Source organism: Trachemys scripta, chromosome 7 (genome assembly GCF_013100865.1).
Source record: "Trachemys scripta elegans isolate TJP31775 chromosome 7, CAS_Tse_1.0, whole genome shotgun sequence".
Classification (NCBI taxonomy): domain Eukaryota; kingdom Metazoa; phylum Chordata; order Testudines; family Emydidae; genus Trachemys; species Trachemys scripta.
In genome coordinates this window covers 77013045-77031468 of record NC_048304.1, presented here as the reverse complement: position 1 = coordinate 77031468, position 18424 = coordinate 77013045, and the positions used below count along the sequence as shown (strand labels likewise).

The window sequence follows — 18424 nt, the reverse complement described above, 5'->3', positions numbered from 1 at the left end:
TTGCTGGGAACAGCAGCTAGGTGGATTTCTTCCCCTTCACCCTACAAGGTAGGGGAAAGGGTTGGACTATGTAGTCAGACCCTTAGTTTAGGACAGGGAGCTATAAAGAATAGCCAACACTGGCCAGAAAATAGAACAAAGTCTTAAAGGGCCAGAGTACCCTTCCATTACCCCTGGATAGAGAGGAGGGGGCTTCATTCTGCAAACTTTTCCATGAGTAGTCTCACTGAAGTCATTTGGTGGATTTCTAGGGTTGGGCCCTAAAACAGCAGCAAAATAAAATACTTTAGCAGTGGAAACAAACATGTTGCTGTGCTAAGTACATTGATTTTCAGATTTCTAAATTGCTAGCATAATAATGGATAATAAAAAATAATAATGGAGAAGAAAAAATTTACTAGCCCTTTCAAATTGTCAGAACACTGTATCAACTTAACTAGTCTTTATAACACCCCTGTGTGATAGGAAGGTATTTTTACCCCATTTTACAGATAACAAAACTGAGGCAGAGACTGGTTGAGTGACTAATTCAAGTCAACAAAGCTAGTTATTGAGAGCCTGATCTTAAAACTCAAGCCTTCCTAATTCCCAGTCCTGGATTTCATTCACGAAACCAAACTGGCTTTTCCCCCACCCACTGGCAAGGTGACTGAATCAACAGATTCCGTCCCACTCACCTTCCCTCACTCTAAAGTAAGATTTTACTAGTAAATTAATAACAATATTAACATGCCTGAAAAAATCAGTTGCAAATTTGGAAGCTGATCCTACAAACCCTTACTCATATGAACCAATATTACTTTTGTGAGTCAGGGTTTTCAAGATGGGACCCATACTAGAAATCTTTCTTGTTATTTGATTGAATGATCTTGAATCAAATATAAATATTTATAGATGAACATATTGAGCAGTAAGTATAGGATACATATTGATGTCTGCTGTCTAAATAATGAATTAATAGAAACAGAAGATGGGTAACACATTTGTCCCATTGGTGTCTTTTTGTACAGAATCTGCTTTCAAAAAACATTGTACAATAAAGAATGACAGTGTTTTGGGACCTTTTATAGTTATTGCTATCCATTTGTTATTACCATCTTTATGCATCAGGGGAATAACTCTTTAAAAAATCAGTATAGAACATTCCGCTCCCCCCCACCCTCCACAAGCTTTCAGTTTCCTACAGCTGTTTTTTTTTTCTTTTTACGCAAAATGTTTACATCAGCCAGGCCAGTGCTGACAGGGTGCTCTGTTGGTTTCTGCAGGAGATGGAGAATGCATTGCCAGGATTCTCAGAATGTCAGGGGAAAACAGGAACGTCCGCTAATGACTACACCCAGAATGTGGCTTTCAGATGCCAGGAAACAGTCGTGAGACTTCAACCAAGGTAGGCTTTAACTGCAAGAAAGGCCAATGTGTGTGTATGCTGCCTGCTGTATAAAATATTCAAGTTCCTGACTTTCATTGGCAGTTGTATCCTTTATTCTGAGTCCTAGAGCTGTTCGCAGATAGTAAAGCGGTTGGAGATAACCTACTTTAACTTTAAATTTCCAAGCAAGATGAACATCTTTTCCCTCATCTTAATTCAGAACTTTCAATTCCCTTGGGCCAGTTTCAGAAACATCCTGACACTTTCCCCTCCTCCCTGGCCTCACTGATTCTCAGATCTATATTTCTACTGAGAAGTCAGGGAATGACAAGCGCAGGCATAGTTTTGATACTATGATTCACTTAGGGATAAATCAGTCCCTGAATTCAGTGGAATCAGTCTGGTTCCATCAGGAAGGGTTCCATGCAGTGCACCCACACCCCCTGTTCATCTCAGAGCTCCAGGAGGATTCCCTAGGCCCTACACAAGAGGTGTTTTCAGTGCAGGTGACTACACAGATTCATGACCTAACTCACTCCCATTGAATGGGGCACAGCAGCCTGGGAGCTACTGTAGCCAAAGATCCATAGCAGCTATGAAGCAGCCTAGAGGAAGGATTCCTTTCAGTTTCTGCCTACATAACCTCCCCAGTGTCCAATGTGTTCGTGTAGGTTATGTCACAAGGAGAAGATTTGGCCCTTATTGACAGGATTGAATTTAGTGTTGAAGATTACACTGTGCTGAACCTGCAGTTCTTGGATCACCACTTTAAACATAAGTCTGAAACACCAGATCTCTTGCTTAGAGGATGGGTCAACAACACTAAGCTGGGTATAATGGTTCTCTTGGGTGAACGTAAGAGGGTCTGTCTTGTATATTTTCTTTGTTCCCTGTCTCAAGTGGCTCCCTGCCTTTTTAGTACTGTTAGTGCCTGAGTCAGGAGACGGTACCGACCCCAGTCACTCTGAAGTCCCTTGTGCGAACTGTTCATAAAAACACTCTGAGCAGTGTTCCTACTGCACATTGCTGGAGAGTATTAGCCAATCTATGCAAGAGACCAAGTGGCAAGAGGAGTCAGGAAAAGAATCACTTTTTAGAGGGCCTGTAGGAGCAGCTTTCTGCCTCAGAGTGCTGGATGGGTCAGGGGACAGCTAATGGAAATATATAGTGCTTTTCCCTTCTCAGGCACTGGTTCAAATTGGGACTAGGTTAGTAGTGACAATTCTACTCTGATGGCAGTTTGGTGCTTTATGCGAAATAAGCCGATTGCCTCCAGTTATGTTTTTAGTAGGCAACCATCCCAAATGACATTAATTCACACTCTTGGGCGCAGTCTTAACAGAGTGGCCGAGGATTTAATTGGCTTTCAAAGTGAACTGCTTTCAGCCTCTACTTCTGGTACCCCCAATATAAGTTGATGCACAGTAATGTGGACTAGGTCTATGGAGGCTTACGCTGGTCTAATACCTAAGGGAGGGCACTAATAAATTCTTCAAGGGACAGTGGTGCAAAAATGCTACAACCTGTCTTATGTCAGGGTGGCCATAGAGGGCTAGCACAGGCTAAAAAGTGAGTGCTGCTGGTGAGTGGGGGTATGTGATCCTGACAGAATCAGGGAGGGTGCTGATGCCAGCAGTACTCCTTGGCATAGGCCTGTATTTCAAAGCTGTTTAGGTGGCTAACTGCCATTGATTTCAGTGGGTGTTAGACAGCTAAATACATTTGAGGATTTGGGCCACAGTTCCCCTGGCAGGAAGCTGCTGCTTGCTTTGACTGTGCTAGAAGGAGGAAGTAGTAACACCACCTGTTCCCCACTGTGGTGAGTTCTTGGGACTTAGCTATCAGTAGAAGGTGTAATTCATAGCTCCCTGCACTATGTTAAGTGAATCTGTCCTCTGGTATCTAACATGTATCAGTTTTGCGAACTCATGTTCAATCTCCCAGTTTGAACCAGTGTCTTAAGAGTTGAAAACCACTATGCATTTTCATTAGCTGTGCCCTGACCCATGTCCTTGGTAGCTAAACAATGCTTAGGAAGTTTTTTCTGACACAGAAGCTTAAATGAACATACCACAAGGCAACAAGGCTAAGAAAATGACTTGTTATGGTCATTCCTTTTGTTAAAGTTTACTTAAAATACTGAGCACAATGACATCTCTCATTTCAGAATTCAGATACTTATAGCACAGCGTTTCTCAAACTGGGGTGAGCGTCCCCAAGGGGAATCCAGGGGGTCTGTGGGACCCACTGAGAAACTCTTCCCCCCTTCTTCAACTCCTTCCTTTCCCACCCAGGCGCGCCTGCAGCACGCTCGAGAATAGGCTTACCTGTCCTGGCCCCCCCTGCTCCCGGAAGTGGCAGGCATGTCCCTGCGGCCTGGGCTGGGGCAGGAGTGCAGGAGGGGATGGGGGTGTGGCACTTACCTCAGGGCACTCCCGAAAGCAACTGGCATATTCCTCTGGCTGTGGCTCCTAGGTGGGGGGGGGCAGGGGTCTCCGCACGCTGCCTCCGCCTCGAGCGCCGACTCAGCAGCTCCCATTGGTCAGGAACTGCCAATTACAGTAGAACCCCTATTTTAATTAATTAACGAATGGTAAGAAATATATACAGTGTGCCTATTACAATCTTGCTAATGGATTGTACTACATCAAACAGTACTGTACATACATACTGTGCTGTTAGTGTCCCTGTAGTCATTGGTGAAATAAATTACTGAAGGTCAGTACACCCACACTCTGTGTGTGGCACCTCTGCTCCCTGCTTAAGCACATACACCTGTACCTGGTTGATCAAGAAATAAAAATGGTTCATCGAACTAGTCGTTCATGAAATGAGGGTTCTGCTGTTTAAGTTCCTGTTTTCAATTGTTTATAACTTTGAAAAACTTGAAGCATCTGGGCTGAAATATTCCATGGTGAATGGTTGTCTCAGGCCAAAAAAAAAAGGTTGTGAGTTTTTGTTTGTTTGTTTGTTTTAACTTTGAGCAAAATCGGTTCAGCTATTTCTGAGAATGAGGCTAAAGGAAAATATATTGTATTTGCCAATGTTAAAAAATTCTTATAGCTCTTTTGTCGAGAAGCTCTACAGTATTGCCAGCTCTTGCAGTTTACTGCAAGTCTTGTGATATTAGGTGATTTTTCTTAACGTCTCAGATCCTGGAGTCAAGTGATTATGTCAGGGATTGTCTTTTATTCTGTGTCTGTGCAGAGCCTCGCACAGTTTGGTCAAGGTGCATGACTAAGGCTCCAAGGCACTATTTTAGTACAAATAAATAAGACTAAAAAGAAAAAGTAGTTGTAGTATTTTTAAATCTCATATTTTTAAAACAAGTCTCATGATTTTTGGGACCTGACACATTTTTTTGGGATACTCAGGTTTGGCAATACTAGCTGTAGCATGTCCATGCTTTGGAGCAGGGTTTTGAGATTTGGCAGGTGGGTCACCCTGGAGTCAGAGAGTTGCCTTTTGTTGTCCCTATGAAAATCCATCCAACTTTGCTGAATTATAAATCTCTGAAAACCACTGTCTGTACATGTACAATAAAGATTTGTTAGAGGCGGGTAACAAAATTCTCTGAACATGCTGTTTCCACTGAGCCTGCTCCATCCTTTCAGAGTTCACAGAGTATAATCTAGCCAAGGGCTGAGTAGGACTTTTCCCGTAATTGCTCATTCTGGTAGCCAAGTCCGCTGTGGTACTGGGCACCAGAACTAGGAGTAGGGATACTCTCTCTCCTGTGCTCTCAGTGCTCCCTATGCTGGCACCCAGGCAGTTTGGAGGAGGAAGCTGCCTGACTAAAATGCAACAGGGTGAAGAGTGGGGTGGGGTTAGGGGGAGAAGGACAAGTATGGGGAAGAAGCAGAAGGGGAATGGGACAGGAGCAGAGAGGGATATGACCCTGCAGGAGGAAATAGGAGTGTGGCATATGCATTATGATATGGTCTTTGATTGCATGGTCACATACTATTTTTCCCAGGTCAATGGGATTGGGCAAACCTCAACATTTTTAATGAAATTCAGTTCAGCTACCCCTCATAAAGCCCTTCCCTTCAACTCTTTCTACCTGATCCATATTAAACTTCACTCACTCTTGGAAACTACTGTTCCCCAACAACCCTCTTAACTGTGTTGATCCTATTGCAAGTTCTCATAAGGTCTTCAGTCTCTGTTGTGCTTTAGATGGCTTCTCTATTCCAGTTGCATATGCTCTGGGACTTCTTTGGTTAAAGCACGTATGAATGCATTTTCCACAAATGATCAGATAAATTAATCCAGATAGTACAATAAGGCTTTAAGGACTCTGCTTTCCTGGTACTTTCCCTATCGCTAATTGCTCCTTCAGTATCTTGCTCAGTGGAACAATTTCCTCCTCCTTCTTCCTGTTACTTTCAAGGTCTTCTTCTGAGGTCTGTCACTGGCATTCTCCACTTCTTCCTCCAGACGCTGTCCTTTGACATCCATACCTGTTTGTAAACTTTAACCAATATCCTTACATTGACAGCTCCTAGATCTGCCTCGCTAGTTGTGACCACTCTCCCTCTTTTATGACTCAGATCACTGTTATCTCCTCTCCAGAGCTTAATTACTTGCTATGTCTATGCATTTGTTTCCTTTCCTTCTCCTCATCCTCTACTCTTAGCCCAAGCTTCTCATCTCTGTATTCCTTTTCTGTCCTTCTCTTACCTGCTTTTGTTCCTTCTTTCATGCAGTTTCCTATGCCTGGTAATCCCCTTTCTTCACCTGTCTATAGGGTTGCCAATTTTTTACTTGCACAAAACAGAACATCCTTGCCCTGCCCCTGCCCTGCCCCTCCTCTCCTCCAAGCCCCCCCTCTGAGGCCCTGCTCCTTTCACTTCATCCCCCCACCCTCTGTTGCTCACTCTCCTCACCCTCATTCACTCGCTCATTTTCACCGGGCGGAGACAGGGGGTTGGGGTGCAGGAGAGGGTGAGGGCACTGACTGGGGGTGCGGGCTCTGTGGTGGGGCCGGGGATGAGGGGTTTGAGGTGCAGGCGGAGGCTCCAGACTGGGGGTGGAGCTGAGGGGTTTGGAGTATGGGAGGGAGCTCCGGGCTGAGCCAGGGAGTTGGGGTGCGGAAGGTATTCTGGGGCTCTGGGCTAGGGATATAGGTTCTGGGATGGGGCCAGAAATGAGGGGTTCAGGGTGTGGGAGGGGGGTCCGGGATGGAGCAGGGGTTTGGAGTGCGGGTGTGTGTGTGAGGGCTCCAGCTGGGGGCGCAGGCTCTGGGGTGGGGCTGGGGATGAGGGGTTTGATGTGCAGGAGGGTGTTCTGGGCTGGGCTCAAGGGGTTCAGAGGGCAGGAAGGGGATCCAGGTCTGTGGGAGGGGGTCAGGGGTTTAGGCTCCGGGCAGTGCTTACCTCAGGCAGCTCCCGGAAGCAGCGGCATGTCCTCCATCCAGTTCCTACATGGAGTCATGGCCAGGCAGCTCTATGAACTGCCCCGTCCGCAGGTGCCACCCCCGCAGCCCCCATTGACCATGGTTCTCGGCCAATGGGAGCTACGGAGCTGTCGCCTGGGGCGGGGGCAGTGTGTGGAGCCCCCTGGCTGCCCCTACATGTAGAAGCCCGATGGAGGACATGCTGCTGCTTCCGGGAGCCATGCGGAGGCCACAGCAGGCAGGGAGCCTGCCTTAGCACTGCTGCGCCGTCAACCAGACTTTTAACGGCCCAGTTAGCAGTGCTGACCGGAGCTCCCAGTGTCCTTTTTTGACCAGGCATTCCGGTAGAAAACAGGACATCTGGCAACCCTACCTGTCTACTGTCCTCTACTAAATCCTTTCTCAAAAATCTTGTTTTACATAAAGCTATGTAAACATTGTGATATGTGCACTTCTTATCCAAATGACTCCGTTATCTTATGGCCTTTACCCTCATCCTTCCTCCACTCCCCAGTGTTTGTTGTCTCTTAATTTTTGCATTAAATTAATCCTTGATCGTGCAATAGGACTCACCCAGGAGGACACTTACACTTGCATGTTCACAGTTGCAAGACCATGAGCCTTAGTTTATAAACTGTTTGGGGAAAGGACTAGGGGTGAGATCTGTGCTGCACCTCTGAGCAACCCTTGGAGGTGGCTTTTAGCTACCTTTGCAGCTCTGCAATCATGGACTGCACCAGGAGCTGGAGAGGCCTCCAGTATAATTTAGATAGCCCTGGGGTCCTGTCCAAGCTACGGCAGCCTCCCTAGAATCTCCTGTAGTGCTGCCTGGAATTGCCACAGCACTGTACAATGTGGTCTTAGCCTGATATACCCTTCCTTCCCCCAGTCCCATCCCCAGCACACTCACGATGATAGGGCTTGTGAGAGGATCCTCAGAGAAGGCAGCCTTATGCATGCTTTCTTTGGCTCCTACTGGGAAATCCTCCCCAGCAGGTCCTGGGGCTTTGAGGGCCCCTCTACACTGCTCTGACTCTTTTAGGAAATGTAAAGGGGCAGAGCCGGGGTGAGAATCTCACTCTGAGTCTTCATCTGTTTTGTTAAGCAGAATGCATATCTATGATGTTATATAAATAATATGGTCACGTAGCACAAGCGGGCTTAAAAATCAATGACACTACCCATCATGAATGCTATAAACAAGTCATGGTAAGGAACAATGGTCTGGCCTGATGATTGACTGATGTTATAGATATAATAGCATCGTGAGTCAGGGAAAATATTGTTGGATTATATTTCATTGCTTTGAGGGAATCAATTATAAATTACATTGCAGTTCTCTAAAATCCACTGCTGTGGATTAGATTGTCAGAGACAAAATTGCCAGAATTAAATTTCCTTTTTGAGTCTTTCTTTTAGGACATTCATTTATCTATGGTGAGAGGAAGAGGCAATTCCAAGTGTCTGCAGATAGGTTGGGTATTTGATGTAGGTATAATCCCTGCTCATCTGAAAATACCTGGTGCTTTCTGCTTGCAGTATGTTCATCATTGCATTATCATCATTATCATTATTAGCAGAAAAGAGGTGTAATACCTTTGCTAGTACAGAGTTGTCAACCTAAACAATCTGACTGAAAATATAAAAAAACTGACATCAAATTTATAAATAACTAATTGAAACACATTGCAAACTCTGCCTCATAAAAATGAGCTGCATGTAATAAACACCAAACTAGGAGATATCCCCTTTCCAGCATTATTTACTCATTCTTTAGTCAAAATTCAAGAGGATTCCTGCCAGAATGGAGAATGTTATCAGTGGTTCACAGTCATGCTGGAAGGGCATAATGAGTGGGGTCAGTTCAGGGTCTGGTTCTGTTCACTATCTTCATCAATGATTTAGATAATGGCATAGAGAGTACACTTATAAAGTTTGTGGACAATACCAAGCTTGGAGGGGTTGTAAGTGCTTTGGAGGATAGGGTTAAAATTCAAAATGAGCTGGAAAACTGGAGAAATGGTTTGAAGTAAATAGGATGAAATTCAATAAGGACAAATGAAAAGTACTCCACTTAGGAAGGAACAATCAGTTGCACACATACAAAACAGGAAATGACTGTCTAGGAAGGAATACTGTGGAAAGGGATCCGGGGTTCATAGTGGACCACAAGCTAAATATGAGTCAACAGTGTAACGCTGTTGCAAAAAAAGCAAACATCCTTCTGGGATGTATTAGCAGGAGTGTTGTAAGCAAGTCGCGAGAAGTAATTCTTCTGCTCTACTCCGCAATGATTAGGCCTCAGCTGGAGTATTGTGTCCAGTTCTGGGCACCACATTTCAGGAAGGATGTGGACAAATTGAAGACAGTCCAGAGAAGAGAAATAAAAATGATTAAAGGTTTAGAAAACATGACCTATGAAGGAAGATTGAAAAAATTGGGTTTGTTTAGTCTGGAGAAGAGAAGACTGAGAAGAGACATGACAACAGTTTTCAACTATGTAAAAAGTTGTTACAAGGAGGAGGAAGAAAAATTGTTTTTCTTAACCTCTGAGGATAGGGCAAGAAGCAATGGGCTTAAATTGCAGCAAGAGAGGTTTAGGTTGGACATTAGGAAAAACTTCCTACCCTGTTTCCCCGAAAATAAGACATCCTCCGAAAATAAGGCCTACTTACAGTTTTGCCTCTCGTTGTAATATAAGGCATCCCCCCGATAATAAGACCTCCCCGATAATAAGGCATCCACCGATAATAAGGCATTTTTCATTTCTGAAAAATAAGACATCCCCTGAAAATAAGACCTAGCGCATCTTTGGGAGCAAAAATTAATATAAGACACTGTCTTATTTTCGGGGAAACAGGGTAACTGTCAGGGTGGGTAAGCTCTGGAATAAACTGCAGTCCGCAGGGGGTGGGGGTGTTCCGCAGCGCGGCGCTCAGTGGGGGGTGTTCCGCAGCGCTCCGCGCAGGGGGGGTTCAGCAGTACGGCGCTCGGTGGGGGGGGGGGGGGGGGGGGGGGCCCCGGGGGGGGGGGGGGGGTTGGGGGGGGGGGGGCGGCACCTGGGGTGTGTGTGTATTACGGCGGGGCGATGCTTTTTTTTGCTGCTTGGGGCGGCAAAAAAGTTAGAGCCGGTCCTGTTTACAAGCACAGTATGGAACAAGAGTTGATGGTGTCTTGTGCTGTCTAGTATGGCTGTGCCACTAACTGTTCCTTTTGTTTGATGAGTTTCTTCTTTATGTTGTATCAATTGTTTTCATTTTGAGTGGAGTTAAAAAGTCTAAATAGTTCTGAATTGTAAGTGTTTGTTTTTTTCTTTACATATACTACTAGTCAGTGGGTTGCAGATGCTCAACACCTCTCAAAAATAGGCCATTTTTATTTAGATGCCTAAATATGGATTAAAGAGCCATCCAGATTTGAAAGTTTGGACTCAGTCCATGCTCAGTAGAGAAATCTAAATTCATCATGATACAACAAGTGAGGTACATATACAGATAAGCATAGGAGGAATGGGAGAGGGATGATGGGGTGACAATAAGATCACCTGTTAGACCATGTACACATCTTGTTGGTGTCTGTTCCTTTACTGGGTCCTTTCCTCCCACTCATTTCTCATAGGCAAGACAGCAGAGGGTGAGTTTTAGGCGGTATTTGAATGCAGCGAGAGAGGTGGTCTGGTGAACAGGTTTGAAGAGAGCGTTCTAAATTAGAGCTTAGAGAAATGATTAGGGTGATGGCCAAGTACTATCCTGTTGTAGCCTTTGCATATCTGCTCAGTCTTCAGAGCTGTCTGTCGAGAATATTTCATGAGCATTAAAGTCACTTTAAAATATTAAACACCAACTGCCTTGAGGAAACTGGTGCACCCCCATTAAAATTGAATTTCTAATACTGTTGTTAGTATTTACACTGAATACTATTCTACCAGCCACAAATAATTGGATTTGGATTACTGTACAGTGCAATCTGCATCTTTGGGAGATAAAATGTATAAACCCTCCCTAGCAGTAAACGTTGGGATTAGGGGATTACCTCTCCTTAACAAAAAGGATGGGATAGCTGTTGTGTGAGCACTGATGTACAATCCGAAAAATGTGCTCTTAAAAATATTCTTCACATATTAAATGTGATTGGCAATGTTTTAAAAAATGGAGAGCAATTGTAGAGTTATGTGCTGCATTACTCAAATACACCTCTACCCCAATATAACATGACCCGATATAACACGAATTCAGATATAACACGGTAATGTGGTGCTCCAGGCGGGCGGGGCCGCACACTCCGGCGGATCAAAGCAAGTTCGATATAACACGGTTTCACCTATAACACGGTAAGATTTTTTGGCTCCCGAGAACAGCATTATATCGGGGTAGAGGTATATGAGATGGCAGTTTGTTCTTCCTTTGTTTATTACACCCTCTTTTTCAAGCTAAATAATATTTCACTCCTTATGGATCTACGGTTCTTCTTATCCTAAAGAACGGAAAAAACCCTTGGAAAACTCCAGGCTTGCCATATATTTAAAAGATGTGACTTACTCGAGCAGTTTGGGGCTGTAACTTGTGGATCATTACCACTTTGACCATGAAATGTTTCCTCTCCAGCCAAAGATGCCTCTCTTCTCAGAAGGTAGTGGGTGTGTAATGATGGGTAGAATGTGAATAGGGTCTACCTATGCCACTGCAGTTTACAAAGTAGCCACTACTACACTGGCTGGGCTGCTTGCACACTAGAAATGTACACAAGCAAACTGTTTTAGGGAACGCACAAAGACTAATCGGAAGCTGCAGTGGGCCCTTAAAGAAGTAATATCAAGTATAATATTTGAGTGCAGATGAAGGAATATGGACAAATTGAAGAGAGTCCAGTGGAGGACAATGAAAATGATTGGGGGTTGGGGCACATGACTTATGAGGAGAGGCTGAGGGAACTGGGGTTATTTAGTCTACAGAAGAGAAGAATGAGGGGAGATTTGATAGCAGCCCTCAACTACCTGAAGGGGAGTTCCAAAGAGGATGGAGCTCAGCTGTTTGGTAGTGGCAGATGACTGAACAAGGAGCAATGGACTCAAGTTGAAGTGGAGGAGGTCTAGGTTGGATATTAGGAAACACTATTTCACTAGGAGGGTGGTGAAGCACTGGAATGGGTTACCTAGGGAGGTGGTGGAATCTCCATCCTTAGAGATTAATGCCCAGCTTGACAAAGCCCTGGCTGGGATTATTTAGTGGGTGTTGGTCCTGCTTTGAGCAGGGGATTGGACTAGATGACCTCCTGAGGTCTCTTCCAACCCTAATATTCTACGTTTCTATGTATTTTTTTAATCCATCAATCCAGAGAATTTGCTTCATTAGTCGTGTCATAACTATAAAGGGAAGGGTAACAGCCCTCCTGTGTACAGTACTATAAAATCCCTCCTGGCCAGAGACTCCAAAATCCTTTTACCTGTAAAGGGTTAAGAAGCTCAGGTAACCTGGCTGGCATCTGACCCAAAGGACCAATAAGGGGACAAGATACTTTCAAATCTTGGTGGGGGAAGGCTTTTGTTTGTGCTCTTTGTTTTGGGGGTTGTTCGCTCTTGGGACTGAGAGGGACCAGACATCAATCCAGGCTCTCCAAATCTTTCTGAACAAGTCTCTCATATTTCCAACTTGTAAGTAAACAGCCAGGCAAGGTGTGTTAGTTTTTATCTTTGTTTTCTCAACTTGTAAATGTACCTTTTTGCTAGAGTGTTTATTTCTGTTTGCTGTAACTTTGAACCTAAGGCTAGAGGGGATTCCTCTGGACTCTTTAAGTTTGATTACCCTGTAAAGTTAGTTTCCATCCTGATTTTACAGAGATGATTTTTACCTTTTTCTTTGATTAAAAGCCTTTTTTTTAAGAACCTGATTGATTTTTCCTTGTTTTTAGATCCAAGGGGGTTGGATCTTGATCCACCAGGAGTTGGTGGGAGGTAGGAGGGGGGATGGTTAATTTCTCCTTGTTTTAAGATCCAAGAGGTTTGGATCTGTATTCACCAGGGAATTGGTGAAGAGTCTCTCAAGGCTACCCAGGGAAGGGAATTAGCACATTTGGGAGTGGTGGCAGCGGACCAGATCTAAGCTGGTAGTTAAGCTTAGAAGTTTCCATGCAGGCCCCCACATTTGTACCCTAAAGTTCAGAATGGGGAAGCAGCCTTGACAAGTCATTATGCAATTTTTCAAATTTCTACAGTGTTTACAGCATCTACAATTAAAAGTCTGATTTTTTTTTTCAAAATATGACATTAAGAATAACTTCATGCATGATCTGTAATTCACCTCTTCTGGTCTTGTTGTTAAACAACTGCTCAGAGCTGTTGCAAATTGACTCCACCCTGCTGCTGGTAGGAGCTGTATTTATTTTGATGTGTTTATCCTTTTTTTTTTTTTTGTCATGTCCACAAACTTTGAAGATATTCCATATGGGCCTTATGTCATCTACATCATGGTAAGCCAGGAGTATCTCTGCTGAAATCAGTGGAGTTATCCTCCTGTGACGTGTAAGTGAGATCACCAGTCAAGCCCTCCAAATATTTACTCTGCCTCTTTATAAAATATGAAAAGTAGCAATGACACAGAGAATTACATTTTTCTTATTTTTTATGACCCAGATTATGGGGAAGGCAGAGTTGTCCGCAATTATTTAAAATTTCTGTTCGAGCTTAAAGCAATTTTAATATATCAGCTCAGGTGGAAAATAAGGGTTTCATCCTGCTGCTTTTAAGGATAGTGGTTGTTTTGTAACTGATTTAAATGAGAGCAGGAACAGGCTCTAAGTTATTAAATTATATGTACTCTGTTGCCAGGTTACCATCATTCAATTTGCATTTACCTAGCAGAGCTATTGAGCTTAATTGTAAAAAGGGACTATGGGGTGTTTTTAGCTCAACATGCACATGTAACTACCATTAACGTAAATGGCCTTCACAGAGTGGAAAAAATATTTTGCTGGCTAGGGTAACTTCAGGAAACGTCTAGTGTGTGTGAGGAACACAGCTGTGAGAGAGTATTAACTCCAGTATTATTTTGTACAATACAAACAGTGGAATGCAAGACAATCACACACCTAAAATGCAGACAATAATACCAACTGAGACTGACAGATGATGATTTAAGGGTACTGTAAAGTCAGTTCCCACTCCCCCCTGAGCTTAAAATAACCATGGGGCTCATTAGAGGTGGAGCCATGAGTGAGCTATGCAGGTCATCCAACACAGAGCCACTACAAACTTTATAAAAAGAAGAACAGGAGTACTGGTAGCACCTTAGAGACTAACAAATTTATTAGAGCATAAGCTTTTGTGGACTACAGCCCACTTCTTCGGATGCATATAGAATGGAACATATATTGAGGAGATATATATACACACATACAGAGAGCATAAACAGGTGGGAGTTGTCTTACCAACTCTGAGAAGCCAATTAATTAAGAGAAAAAAACTTTTGAAGTGATAATCAAGCTAGCCCAGTACAGACAGTTTGATAAGAAGTGTGAGAATACTTACAAGGGGAGATAGATTCAATGTTTGTAATGGCTCAGCCATTCCCAGTCCTTATTCAAACCAGAGTTGATTGTGTCTAGTTTGCATATCAATTCTAGCTCAGCAGTCTCTCATTGGAGTCTGTTTTTGAAGTTTTTCTGTTGTAATATAGCCACCCGCAGGTCTGTCACTGAATGACCAGACAGGTTAAAGTGTTCTCCCACTGGTTTTTGAGTATTTTGATTCCTGATGTCAGATTTGTGTCCATTAATTCTTTTGCGTAGAGACTGTCCGGTTTGGCCAATGTACATGGCAGAGGGGCATTGCTGGCACATGATGGCATATATCACATTGGTAGATGTGCAGGTGAACGAGCCCCTGATGGTATGGCTGATGTGATTAGGTCCTATGATGATGTCACTTGAATAGATATGTGGACAGAGTTGGCATCGGGGTTTGTTACAAACTTTATAGAAGTCCACACCAGTACCTCTCATGCTTTTTTTCTTTTTGAACTATGGAAGCAAAGGGGTAATTAGTATGATAGTAGCTTGTTGAATTCACAAGTGCAACATTAAGTCAATAGGCCAAATTAATTTGTCTTTTGGGGGTACTGCTCCACAGATGTCCAGGAAGTGGTGCTTACTTGTACCATTGGTTAACTTGCCCAATTTATCTACCGGGTTGAAATTTCTACAAGAATCTATATACTACAGATATTTAGAGTCATACAAGTTAGAGATGAGAGAGACCCTTTACGACTTCCAGGCCATCTCTTTCTTCCTGCTAATGCACAATTGCTCCTTAGACTACATGTACTAATGTTTTATCCAGTCTAGTTCTAAAAGTTCCAAGCATTGGGGCTTCTTCACTTTCCTTGGGAGAGTATTCCATAGCCAAATCTGTCTCACCATCAGGATACTTTATTAACAGGATACCTGTTATTCAGCCTACATTTTCCTATTCTTTGTTTCATCTCATTATGCCTACTTATATCCATAGATACTATATCACACTAAACAACACTGCTCTACAGCCAAAATGCTTCTGAAATAAATGTAGTCAAACTTTACTAATTCTGGGTCACTGAGAACGAAAATGATGCTTAAAATTGTTGATTGGCTCTAGTTTTCAAGATATGCTATTGGGTCAGTATATACGACCCTTGACTTGGGAATGGCGGAGGATAAGTGAGTTATAAAGGGAAGGGATCTCAATTTAAACCAGAAATGACTAAAATACATCTTTGACTGGATCTAGGAATAAATCTATGACTGGGTTTGGACAGTACTTGCTTTTTAGGCAAAACAATGAATGATGCAATCTGAAGCTGGTATTGCGTCATACATGATATGAATTGCATCATGTTATTGCTAGAAGTCATGGATGATTCAATCATAACGAAGCTTACATCACTCTGCTGAACAAATTGCCCTATATCAGCTCTAGAAATCATACATGTCGTGTTCTCTTATTTGTCAGTGTTTGATTTTGCAAAGGGACACATTTCTGTTTTGCCAAAGTGAGCAGAGATGCCTCGTACTTGTGTGAACAGTGCAGATAACTTCTGCTATGTTTGTGGTGAAGTGACTTTTGCATCACAAAAGCGCAGTATAACCACTATGGTTAAGAAAGCCTATCACCTTTATTTTGGCTGCAAAATTGGAGATCAGGACAAGAGGTGGGCCCCACACAGATGCTGCAACACTTGTGCAACAAATCTTCGCCAGTGGTTGAACAGGAAAAGGAAATCTATGCCTTTTGCAGTGCCAATGATTTGGAGAGAGCCAACAGATCATACCAGCAATTGTTACTTCTGCATAGTGCCTCCAGTTGGGAAAGGTGTGTCAAAGAAGAAAAAGTGGACTGTGCATTATCCAAACATTCCATCAGCTATACGCCCAGTACCCCACGGAGAAGGACTGCCGGTTCCTGATGCACCAGAATCATTCTCACTTGAGTCAGACGAGGAAGAGGAAGAGGATGAAACTTCTGGTCTTGAACCATCAATGTCACAGGACCCACATTTTCTCCCATCCTCCTCCTCTGAACCACACCTCATAACACAAGGTGAACTGAATGACCTTGTCAGGGATTTGGAACTACCCAAGAGTAAGGCAGAACTGTTGGGCTCCAGACTACAGCAGTGGAATCTCCTGGCAGGTGATGTTAGGGTTTCCATGTTCCATGACCGTCAAAAGGATCTTGTCCCATTCTTCTTCATGGAAGGTGATCTTGTAGCCTGCAACAACATCGATGGTGTGATGGCAGCCCTAACATCGTTCACGATCCAGATGAGTGGAGACTGTTCATTGATTCATTGAAGATGAGTCCTTAAGCTGTTTTACTGCATAATGGCAATGTTTTGCCATCAATTCCAGTTGGTCATGCAGTCCATATAAAGGAAACCTATGACAACATGAAACAACTTTTGAGGTGCATAAACTATGACCAACATCAGTGGCAGCTTTGTGGCGATTTGAAGGTTGTTGCTCTCTTGCTTGGTCCGCAGACTAGATACACAAAGTACTGCTGTTTTCTCTGTGAATGGGATAGTCGTGCAAGAGATTCCCACTACATCAAGAAAGATTGGCCACTCCGACAGTCATTGGAGCCTGGGAGGAAAAGTGTTCAGCATCCACCATTTGTTGAATCAAGGAAGATTTTGTTACCACCCTTACACATCAAGCTGGGTCTGATGAAGAACTTTGTCAAGGCCATTGACAAAACACAAGCAGCTTTCAAGTACCTCTGTAGAAAATTTCCAAGGTTAAGTGAAGCTAAGATAAAGGAAGGTGTCTTTGTTGGTCCTCAGATTCGTGAACTTCTTCGAGATGATGCATTTGACCATGCACTGCGTGGCAAGGAAAAGACGGCATGGAAAGCCTTCCAGTTAGTGGCAATAAATTTTCTCAGGCCTTGTCTACACTACGAGAGTAGTTCGATTTTACTTAAATCGAATTTTTGGAATCGATATTGCAAAGTCGAACGTGTGTGTCCACACTAAGGACAGTAATTCGACTTTGTGAGTCCACACTAACGGGGAAAGCGTCGACATTGGAAGCGGTGCACTGAGGGCAGCTATCCCACAGTTCCCGGAGTCCCCGCCGCCCATTGGAATTCTGGGTGGAGCCGCAAATGCCTTCTGGGTAAAAAAAAAAGGGGCCAGGGTGCTTTTGGGTAACTGTCGTCATCCGTCCATCACTCCCGCCCTCCCTCCCTCCCTGAAAGCGCCGGCGGGAAATCATTTCGCGCACTTTTCCAGTCATTGACAGTGCGGACGCCACAGCACTGTGAGCATGGAGCCCGCTGCAACCATCGCTGCAGTTGTGGCCGCTCTCAATGCCTCGCAGCTTATCATACAGGTTGCCCTGAGGCAGATGCAGAAAAGTCAGGCGAGGAGGCTACGTCAACGCGGTGATGGCCTGAAGTCTGAGAGTAGCACAGACCTCTCAGAAAGCAGGGGACCCAGCGCCGAGGACATCACGGTGGCAATGGGTCATGTTGATGCTGTGAAACGGCGATTCTGGGCACGGGAAACAAGCACTGAGTGGTGGGACCGCATAGTGCTGCAGGTCTGGGATGAATCACAGTGGCTGCGAAACTTCCGCATGCGGAAGGGAACTTTCCTTGAACTTTGTGAGTTGCTGTCCCCTGCCCTGAAGCGCAATGACACCCGGATGCGAGCAGCCCTGACTGTCCAGAAGCGAGTGGCCATAGCCCTCTGGAAGCTTGCAACGCCAGACAGCTACCGGTCAGTCGCGAACCAGTTTGGGGTGGGCAAATCTACCGTGGGGGTTGTTGTGATGCAAGTAGCCAAGGCAATCGTTGATGTACTGCTGCCAAAGGTAGTGACCCTGGGAAACTTGGAGGCGATCATAGATGGCTTCGCAGCGATGGGATTCCCAAACTGCGGTGGGGCCATAGATGGAACTCACATCCCTATCCTGGCACCGGAACACCAGGCCAGCCAGTACATTAACAGAAAGGGCTACTTTTCCATGGTGCTGCAAGCACTGGTGGACCACAGGGGACGTTTTACCAACATCTACGTGGGATGGCCGGGCAAGGTTCATGACGCTCGTGTTTTCAGGAACTCTGGTCTGTTTAGACGGCTGCAGCAAGGTATTTACTTCCCGGACCACAAAATAACTGTTGG

At 44.2% G+C, this 18424-nt stretch overlaps 1 protein-coding gene across 10 annotated transcripts in view; it reads left to right on the top strand.

Moving 5' to 3' along the window:
• Positions 1–18424, top strand: part of FAM13C (family with sequence similarity 13 member C) — a 103865-nt gene that overhangs the window by 21258 nt on the left and 64183 nt on the right. For all 10 annotated transcript variants that reach the window (XR_004646480.1, XM_034775860.1, XM_034775858.1 and 7 more), the window contains one exon: positions 1266–1387. Coding sequence is in view for 9 of the 10 variants with exons in the window: in XM_034775860.1 (XP_034631751.1) it covers positions 1266–1387 (122 nt within the window). In the remaining variant the exon portion in view is untranslated. The remainder of the gene's footprint in view (positions 1–1265; positions 1388–18424) is intronic.